General features: G+C 37.3%; 1 protein-coding gene across 3 annotated transcripts; it reads left to right on the forward strand.

Moving 5' to 3' along the window:
• The first annotated feature begins 329 nt into the window (after window positions 1-329).
• LOC147850492 (tobamovirus multiplication protein 2A-like) lies at window positions 330-10,343 on the forward strand. Of its 3 annotated transcripts, none has more exons than XM_087336339.1 (8): window positions 330-484; window positions 2,978-3,051; window positions 3,180-3,547; window positions 8,572-8,671; window positions 8,761-8,841; window positions 8,925-9,029; window positions 9,627-9,833; window positions 9,920-10,343. In XM_087336339.1, the coding sequence occupies exons 3-8, from the start codon at window positions 3,219-3,221 to the stop codon at window positions 10,010-10,012; spliced, it is 915 nt and encodes a 304-aa protein (XP_087192465.1). In that variant the 5' UTR covers window positions 330-484; window positions 2,978-3,051; window positions 3,180-3,218; the 3' UTR covers window positions 10,013-10,343. The 3 variants fall into 3 exon arrangements, with proteins under 3 accessions (XP_087192465.1, XP_087192468.1, XP_087192467.1); XM_087336342.1 differs by having other exon boundaries at window positions 2,994-3,051; XM_087336341.1 differs by having other exon boundaries at window positions 2,997-3,051.
• Window positions 10,344-10,654: the final 311 nt, after the last annotated feature.

Here is a 10,654-nt window from a genome sequence, read left to right on the forward strand (position 1 = left end):
GAGTTCAATCTAAAACATTCCATAATGACATCTAGTAAATTAAAGGTTTAAAGGATATTTACGAAGAAATAGAGAGGTGAGAAAATTAGGTACCGAACCCAAGATGTAGAGCCAGTATCTAACAACTTACCACTAAGGGGTAAGCTAATTAGGAAAAGAGAAGGAGAGAGAGAGAGAGAGAGAGAGAAAGAGAGGGGTAGAGAAAGAATTAAGGAGGGGTAGAGAAAGAATTAAGGAGGGGTAGAGTAAGAATTAAAGAAAATCCTTATTATCATTAAACATACTGTTCTTCTCTGATTTCCTCTTCATTGTAATTTTATATGCTCTTTCTCTATCTCTCTCTCTCTATCTCTCTCTCTCTCTCTCTCTCTCTCTCGTCTTCTGTTCGAAAGTAGAAGCCCCTGCTTTTGCTCCTTCGAGCATCATCCTCGAATATTCGTCTTCTTCCAATGGAGATCTGATCCTCAGGGACAAAGGTACACTGGTTGAGGAAACTGAACCTAAAGTTTTTGTTCAAGTATTCGATGTAGATCAAATATATCTGTTCCGTATTCCCTTCTTTTGTTTATGGTTTTACTTGCTCTTTTGAATCACCGATATTTTGTTGAAGAGAAAGGCTAGTGCTTCAGATGAGATCAAAGGAATTTCTCGCTCTTTTGCATTTCAGATCCTTGATTTGGCTCATGTTGGGTATCATTGTGACAATAAAGAAAGAACGAAACATGTAAATTTCCCAATATGGTTTACGATATCGATATTAGAGATTATAACTGAAAATGTTATCCCATCTTGGAGAACAAAAAATAAAAAATAGATATAAATGATTTGTAAATCCACCTAAGATACTCTGACAATTTACCAACCATTTGTCTAGGGATATTCACATTACATCACTTACAAATTCCATGCTCTCAAGAGGAAACATGTCAATAATCCCATTGCAAGCATTTGAAACACTGAACTTAGACGAATTGAAACTTTTGCTTTCTAAAGTTCAGCCGCTCCAAGATGGAGAGGTCTCAGAAACAAGGAAACCACCTTTACCATCAAAGTAATCATCATGTTAATGGCATTGATTTGTCAAAGAAAGGGTGAGGAGGCTGTGTTCATTGAAGATGTCTGTTTGTTGATATATTATAAACTACATTGTAGAATGTTATGATCTAGACCCTATGCATGCTTACCTTGAAAGAAGAGACTGTAGACCAAACTTATTGAACTAGATGCAACCCATCAATTCATTGTAGAAAACCATTAAGGGTTAATTATACTGGAACCCTATATGCTTTCCCAGATTTGGTGTAGAAAGCAGTTTTTGAAATATTTTATTGCACTTAGAATGTTGTGGTTGGCATCCTATTTTATGGCCTTCGATTCACCATGTAACAAGGAGGCCAAGGTTTATGAGGACAAAAAAAGTTTGGGTTCTTTCTGATGTGATTCTATACCCATATTTGCATCTTTCAACAACTCTCTCTCTGTCTCTTGGTTCCAGTAACAACAGTTCCAAGTGTCATTGGGCTTCATATTTCATTACATTGTGGATGAACCAAAAACTTGTGAAATCGAAAAAACTTCATATTTGCTGTTGTGCCATTGTTTATAAAGTAAGGGGAAGATAACCTCTGTATCAAACCATGGCATAATCAGCAAATGTGTTCCACAAAACATTTATATGAGTATCTGCCTGCTACAATCTCTACCTGATGTGAAGAGTTATTGAGCTGTTCTTTAATCCTACAGAGTGCATGGGGGAGACCCATTTATGAGGTATGGTGATAAATCCATCATGAAACATATGTAAAAGGACTTTATATGCTCATATACCTGCCAAGTGATATTTCAGGGCATATCCTATTTAATGAAAAGAGTTAGGATAACTCTTTTCTTTTTCCACTTGGGTGATTGTTCATGTCCAAGTGTGGAAAACTCAAGCTATATTTGAAACAAGGGTAGTTCATTTATATTTATATCTGTGATGTCAAGCCTGATTGCATTTTAGCATATAAAAGAACAGTTTATCCCTGTTTTGTTCTGCCAGATGTTTTGATATCATGAGACCAATCATGTGTACATTCAGCTTGGATATGTAGAATAATCGGCTTGGATATGTAGAATAATGCCTTGTTCACTATTTGGCTGCACCCATCCCCATGTGGAGTGTTGCATGGCCCACCAAATATTTTCTCTATCATGCAGGCAATCATTGAGATGAAAAACCTCTCTAAATTTCTCTAGGTATGTGCCCCATGAAGGCTGGCTCCCAAAATTTGTTGCATCTATACATGCTTGTCAACTCTGCATGATGTGCATACAGAAGGGTCAACACTACGAGTGTATCAAACAACCACAAATTTGCATGTATTTTTTGGAACTCTTCTATATATTGCCAATTTTCGTTAAGTGCACAGATGGCTGTATATCCATGATATGCAAAGACCCTGTGAATTCCTGGGTATGTGTAGAATCATCTATATGCTTCTATTTTTTATTCAAGAAAAAATTCAGGATCCAATGTCATTATCTGTACGTGACTGGTGTGAAACTCCATGAATATGGTGTTGCAAATTAATCTTTATATGTATAGTGCTATAATTATAGAGATGACACTTTTCAGTTTCTTTAGAGAGTATACTGTCAGCACAATAAATCCACACAATATGATCAGCATATAGTAATATCAGCATTGTTATTCCCATGAGGTATGCCTGTGGACGTCCCAATTGCTCTTGTATTTAGATATGAAGAGAGTGGATATCCTGTTAAACTCCAATCATGCTAGTCACTTGTCTGCATGAGCAGAGCATGTGGTACTTGTCAAAGACCTTGTGGAAATTCAGGAAGCAACCATATATTTTTCGCTTATAGGTAAAGAAAAAGTTTAGCCTTTCATACATATAAAAGAAAGTTTGCATTGTTCTGTATTTGCTCATTTTTCTATATAGTGTTCAGTATTCTTTTGCATTTTCCCTAACAGGCCAAGGTCTGATCAGCAGGTGAAGTATACAACAGGGTTAGAAGTACTGTGGGAAAGTGATACTTTTCTGCTAGGTAATGAAAAATATCTGATTTTGTTTACATTGTCATATAAATCAAAGACATCATCATTTATGTTCTTCAACATTACCAATAATTGATTTGTTTAAGTTGTTTGCGTCCCTTTGCCTTTTTCTCAACAGCAAGAAAAGGAGGGTTTTTATACATATTATTTGGTCAAAATGACTTGTAGAGGCTTCATCCAGTTTTTGCTGAAAGTCATCAACTTCCTTTTTGCATTGGTTGGCCTAGCTATGATTGGATATGGCATATATATGTTTGTAATATGGAACAACAGTTCCTCATCATCAACTACAACATCACCTCCACCACCTCCCCCTCCAGATGAGTTTGGCCTCAGATATCAGTCGCCACCTGATCTCCCACTCAATCAATTTGATAGAGACAGTGCCATCAATGGCTTGCAACTTAGAAGAGCATTATTGCAGGAAAATCCAACATCGAGCATTAACAACTTGTCCTCGTTTTGGAGCAGCATTCCAACAGCATGGTGAGTGATAAATTTTGTTGTTTTCTACCTTGATAAGATGTGGTCACTAGATGCAATATTTAAACTCTTTGACAAGCATGAGGCATTTTGAGGGAGAAAAAAATCCGTTTGTACAGTCATTCTAGTTGCAATACCATTCTATTAATGAATAAATGATGAGCAAGAAAGCAATATCTATAAGAATCTAATTTGGATGTGTTTGATTTACTAATAAATAACTGGCATTGTTGGCAAAGAACAATGGGAAGTTTTATGTGGATATATGTGAAGTATGTCCACTCCACTGAGAGAATTTCTGTGCTCAAGATCTTAAAATATAATTGTTCAAACTGGAAGAGAAGTTGTGAAGAGAAGATTGAAAGATAGATTGTACTACAGACCTCTAATCGTAAGTGTTATTTTCAGTAATGATGACTTATGTTGTTAGCATGGATATAAGTGTGGCATCCATTGGGATTTTCTCTGCTGATCTCATTGATTCAAATGGTTGTTTCAAAATGCTAGATAAGATATGAAGAACGCCAGGTTAGAACATTCGGTTTCACTAGGCTTACATGGACTGAACCTTTTCAGATGATTTTACTTTCTTCAACATTAGGCCAGATGTAAAATTTGAAGGATTTTATGGTAACAGTTGATATTAGTTCTGATTTCCTTAAAAAATGGAAGCAGAGAGTGGATCCCTTTGTGTTTAACCTAGTTTATCGCCAAAAGGAGTGCATGTATATGATTTAGGACAATGGCATAACTGGTTGTTCTTCCCCCAATGACATTTTCAATCAATGCATCCCAAGATGTTTGACAATAATAGTTGGGAATTACCGAGCAAATATGGGAGGCTGGGAGGGGCAACTTGGTCATGTAAAAATTCTTTCACTAACTCTACAATACACTATAAATAGCTCAAATTGTGTGGCACAATAATTTGTTAGGAGTTTCGTGTTTGTCTATTGTTCTGAGAATCCTTGAGTGGAAAGTCATTGAAAGCCGACAGTTCGGGATGAAGGATGAAACTATAGCTGTGTCTATTTTATTATTAAAAATGACTTGGCATTCTTGAAAAAAGGAGCTTATCTTGTTTTATTACTAAAAAGGTGGACTTTTTCACTATAAGGCTTTGTGACTAACAAAAAAACATGTTTCATTGAAGAATTGGTCTATCTCTTGTTTGAGGCCCATGACTTCTCTCTTCATCCTTGCATAAATGTAGGGATCTCTCTGAAACCTCAGCTTTATTGGAATCTCCTCCTTGATGCACACGGAATTCTATGAGAAACATCTCTTGAGATACATCCCGTGGCCTCTAAAGCGGTGGTCTACTGTCCCTGGGAGTATAGAGAATAGTAGGTTTGGTTGCTAGATGAAGTCACTTGGTGACTGTTGGGCAATAACATTGGGAAAAATTAGAATTTAGTGCAATAACTAAGTGGATCATGGGAATTTAAGTCTAATAGATTTCTAAAGAGTTATGATGAGCCTTGTCATGGGGGAAGTGGTAATGAGGTTCACGATTGATGCATTAATTTATGCCCTGAATCCTAATGCAGTTCTGATGAATCCTTGAAGGTGCCGATGAACAGAGTTGGTGTGAGAAAGAGAGAGAAAGAGAGAGAAAAAAGAAAGAAAAGATATATTAACGTCTTTTAAGAGGCCAAAATGGCCCATAAGACCAAACAAGAGATTACATCTGAAGTGTTGTCTCGTCTTTGAGAACAACCAATCAAATTAAATAAATGTTACCGAGTAAAAAAAAGTAAATAAGATGAAAATGAAACTAAAAAATCTTGTTATCTGTACATCTAAGAGTGTCAAGTCAGATATATTGTATTTTTGGTCTTTGAAAGATCTCTAACTTAGGTTAATCTCGAATGGAGAGGTCTCCGAAGTGAGGGAAGCACTTGGGATGGCAGGTATGTTTTACTCCGATTGTGCGAGCCACAGCCTTTGTCAAACCATTGGGAGACCACACTTTCCCTGATACAGATTCATACAATGCATAGATTCCCCATCGCATATCTGATAGGGACACCAAGGGCTTCTAGACATTGCATAAGCCGAGCATGCAACATAGTACCAAAGGCTTTTCATAAACCTACCAAGCAACAACAAATCCTCTTTTTATGGGCTCTGCCTTATCTGATAAGAGCTCGGAGGGTCAATATGTGATGCAAAGTTGTGAACCCCTTTTGAAAGCATGACTCTCCAGCTGAATGGCAGCCATTTCACTGTACCCATATACTCAAATCTAACTCTAGGATTGAGCCATGTAGTTTAGCCAAGTGATGGCCAATCATGGATGTCCTATAGTTGCTCGGGATCATTCAACTTTTAATCCCGAGTCTGATTTTGGGACATCATTGTAGTAAAATGGGCACTCTGGCCACTTGGATAGTGTGTGAACAGGTTAAAATATCCAAATGGCCCAAAACCCAAATGATCAAAGTATAATGTTTGTACGAGTAAAAATAGCGCTATAGAAAGCTCTGGAGATGATAGGACGACAACTCATAGTGTACATCAGGAGCTCACCTTTGAAGTGAGATCCAAAAGTTCTAAAGTTATGTTTTATATGACCCATTTAGGGTTGGCCAAGTTCACACTGAACTTGGCGCAAAAATAAAAGAATTGACTTTTGGCAAGAAAATGGCTTTGAGTTTGTCATCAAAAGGAGCCATTCCTGCACCTGTGATAATGTACCTGTAAACAAGGACAAGTGTTCAGCTGCACTCTTGGACTCATCCAACTGAATGCCAACAAGCTTTCGCATCAGGTGTAGTTGATTAACAGGCGTAGTGTTTTCATATGTAGCCTTCAACTTTGCCCATATTTTGGAGGCAAATACCAAGCCTTTGAGATGTACGAAAATCTCATAAGAAACAACCATCTTAATGTATGTGACAACCTTTTTGTTCAAAATCCGCCATGCATCTTTGGACATGTCCTCTGGTTTTTGTCTCCAATGCCTTGTCACAATCCTTCAGAAAGAGAATTCCTTGCGTTCTCTCCTTCCATAAGTTGAAACCCATTCCCTCAAATTGGCAAATCTCAAAAAGATTCTTCACATCTGAGGAACATGACACCATAGTTGCACAATGAAGAGGTCTGAACACCTTTTCTTTGCTGTATAGCACCTACGCAGCAGTTCTGAAACCCTAAACCTTGCTCTGATACCAATTGAAAGGGTCAGAAATGATGTCGATAGGGCTGAGGAACATTCAAGAGTCACCCAATTATGGGCGCTTTTGGTGCTATAGTAGAGCAATGGCTGAAAAGATAGAGAGAGCAACAGTTGGAGGAGCTCACCTTTGAAGTGACTCGTGAGATCCAAAGTTCTAAGGTTATGTTTTATATGACCCATTTAGGGTTGGCCATGTTCACACTGAACTTGGCCCAAAAGAAAAAGAATACGTGATACGTGACTTTTGGCCTTTATAATTAGGCCTATACACATGTACACACTATAAGGGGGTCATTTAGGGCCTTTACGCCAACATTCACATCAGTTACCATATTAGAGTCACAAAATTCTTGTAATTTCAATGAACCCTTCACCTAACATAGACATTACTTTTTTTCCCCTTGAAATATCTCATAATTGACTTCATGGCTTCCTAATGTGCCTTGCTAAGATTAGCCATGAGCCTGCTAACTCCCATGGCATGTGCAATTCCTGCTCTTTTAGTAAACATGACATACATCAAAGAACCACGATCTGACGCATATGGTAGTCTTCAGCTAATTGATTGATTGCCACATCATCATTTGGGCAGACTTTTTCACCCAATTTGACATGTAGCCACAAAGGTGCACTTAGGGTGTTTGCATAATTTATGTTGAACCTTTCAAGCATCATTTAAATCTACTTCTCAGGATACATAAAGCAGCTGCTTCTGCCAATTCCTCGTTGTCTTCATACCCAAGGTATGTTTACCATGGAAACCACTGCTTTTACCTGGTCTGTAAGGTTATGAAGAGTAAGTACTATTCTCTTTTTACCAGCAAAATGGTGGGCCTGCTATCTACATCTCTTTTCTTGTATAGACATTGATTTGCACAGCTCCTTTTAACCCCATGGGATAGCATATAAGCATAAATATTTTTGTACCACAGTTTCTAAGCTTGTTTCAGCCCATATAGATGCCTCTCGAGTTTGCAAACTAACTGTTCCTTGCAAGGAATTGCAAAAGCATGTCTGTTTCATATATAGCTCTTCTTCAATGTTACCATGCAAAAAAGCACTGTTTACATCCATCTCCAAAAGCTCCAAGTTCATAGATGCTGTGAGAGAAAATAAAGTCCACAGGGTGTTCATTTTGAATACAGGGGAGTACATAACCTTTTGCAACCAGGTGTGCTTTGTCTTTGGGTTTCCTATCCATAGTCTTGATTTTATCCACCCAGCTATCAGGTATATCATTCTGATTCTTGAGCAGTTGAACCAAATCCTACATGTATTTCCATGCAGAACTTTTATTTCTTCTTGCATTGCAAACTCTCACGTCTCCCCAAAGGCCTCAAGGGAGATTAGCTGTGAACATGCTTCTCACCCTCTTATGGGCTTTCCTATTATATTGTTTAAGCCAAGCCATTAAAATAGGAGTGTATATGGAGCTGCTACCTTGCTCCTTACACCATGTAACTCACGAAATCTTCTAAAGTCAATACTTGTGATTCACCCCCATGCAGTTTGCATTTTAGCTCTGTACCTGTTTGGATTGTGGCTAGAACATTACAACACTTGGCAGTTTTCAAGAAACTGTTGGTTTTACGGCACTTTGAGGAAACTGGTTTTCTCTAAGTCATGTCTAAGTGTTTGAAGATTGAAGATGACTGTTAGAGCATCATTAGAGCTCCACTTGTGAACATTAATAATGGTGACAACTTCAGTTTAGGAATGGGAAGTTTATCTAGTAATCATGATCCCTCATTGTGCTACAATAGAATTGAAAGGAACTTTGTTTTATGTGTTATTTTTATTTGATTCGTGACACCATCAGACTGTAACATTATATATTCATTTACAGGTTCTTATGTGTATTTGTAGCTGTTGGGGCTGTAATTACCTTGATTACATGTTCTGGCTACATTGCAGCTGCAACAACAAATGGATGCTGTCTTTCTTGTGTATCCTTATACTTATGTGCTATTTCTTTCTTGGAGTTCTCCAATAACCTTTGTTCCGAATGTTTTGTTTCTATTAACAATTAAGACAGTATTCTTTCTTTATTGGGATTTTAATTCTCATAGAGCTTGCGTTTGGAGGTTTTCTTTACTTCTATGACGATTGGCAGGAGGTATCGCCTTTTACTTAAGCCATGTTCAGTGTTGTGGTCTCCATATGTTAGTAAACAACGTTAAAGTGTACAAGTAATTGTAGGTAATACCGAGTGATTCAACTGGAGAGCTGGAGAGCATAGAGGACTTCATTGAGGACAAGATTGGGATTTTTAAATGGGTGGCTTTGGGGGCAGTCATCCTGCAGGTACTGATGCTTTATAATCATTTTTCTCCCTTGATGTCTATGATGCGAATAAATTTCAGTGGGGCTGTTTTTTCATTTGGCGTTGCAGTGTAAACTTGGGATATATATCTTGTGCATTTCTAGGGAAACGTTTTCTGTGTTTTGCATGTATGTACCTATATATACATGGATAACTCTGCATAGAGAAAAAAATCTTTTGTGGTTGATAATTCTTACTGTAGTCATTGCTATATTCAAAATCTTACAACTAATTGCATGGCCTTATATGCAAAATTGACAACTTAAGGTTACATTTGTTACAGAGAGAAAACTATGTAGGGAAGAACTCCATTATTGACTCATCTTATATGCATCAGAGGTGGCATGTACTCAGCAGTAACAAGTTAATTTATGTACATATTGGCTTCTGAGTGGAATCACTACTCTAGCTGTGGTTGCATATGCATGGAATATTGTGCACCCATCTTAGAGGAGTACTTTATGGAAATATTTTTGTTTAGGATGTTCCTAACATATCTCGGCTGTGTTTACACTTGATTGTTAATGTCTCAAATTACATATAAGCTTAGTTGGAAATATTAAAATTATTGAGTGCAGGCATTTGCTCTACTTCTATCTGTTATTTTGCGAGCTTTGGGAGGAAATCATGCACGAGGTTACGACAGCGATGATGAATATGTGGCCCCAAGAACAACAAGTCGGCAACCTTTATTAAACAGGCAAACCACTGGAACTGTTGCGTCAACTACTACTGAGAATCGTCCTGCTCGAACAGATGCATGGAGTACAAGGATGAGAGAAAAGGTGTAATAATAGTATGTTCTTAATTGTTTTATTATTCATCTGTATCGTTCTAACTTGAGATGTATGATCCATCTATGCTTCTTCAGTATGGACTGGATACCAAGGAATTTTCATACAATCCGACCCAGCAACAGGCAGCAACTCCAGAAGTGAAGAAAGGCTGGTGCACTATTATGTAGATTCAAGCATATCAAGGTTCAAAATGTGCTACTTTTTATTAACAGTTGGTAGTTTTGGTATGCTTTTATGCTATTCTTCTTGTAGTCATAAAAGCTTGTGCTAGTAGTATTGCATGATTTTGGATCTGCATTTTGAGAGTAGGAATTCTATTTTCAACAAATGGTTTCTGCTAAATTTATATCGGACATATATGTACAAATAATTTGACACGAAGAATCAGATTCTGTCCTTAGCCGTTTGTTTAGATTTTGGTAATTTTTAGTACGATGTTTTTGTGTATACTGGAAAACAAAATTACATTATTGTATTTCAATTAAATATTATTCCTCACATCATGGAATTGTTAATTTCTAGTCAAGCTATAATTATCCCTCAGATCCAGTATAATCAACCATGTTTCATCTCTTGTGAGCTAATTAATTTGTAACTCGATCTGTGTGACGCAATTAATTAGCATATACTCCATTGAGCAAGAAATAAAATGAAATGCCATATTAACATCTGCAAAATGTTAAATAATCTGATATGTTTCATCTCTCGATTGGGATGCAAGTTATCCTATGAACAATATGATAGTTCTATCTGATGGCGACAATATCAGCTCCTGCAAGCCGGCCAATACCACAACAGAAGCCATGAGA

The sequence above is a fragment of the Azolla caroliniana genome, unplaced genomic scaffold (assembly GCF_043228905.1).
Source record: "Azolla caroliniana isolate FFs.n. ecotype wild unplaced genomic scaffold, voAzoCaro1.0.p SCAF_21, whole genome shotgun sequence".
Classification (NCBI taxonomy): Eukaryota; Viridiplantae; Streptophyta; class Polypodiopsida; order Salviniales; family Salviniaceae; genus Azolla; species Azolla caroliniana.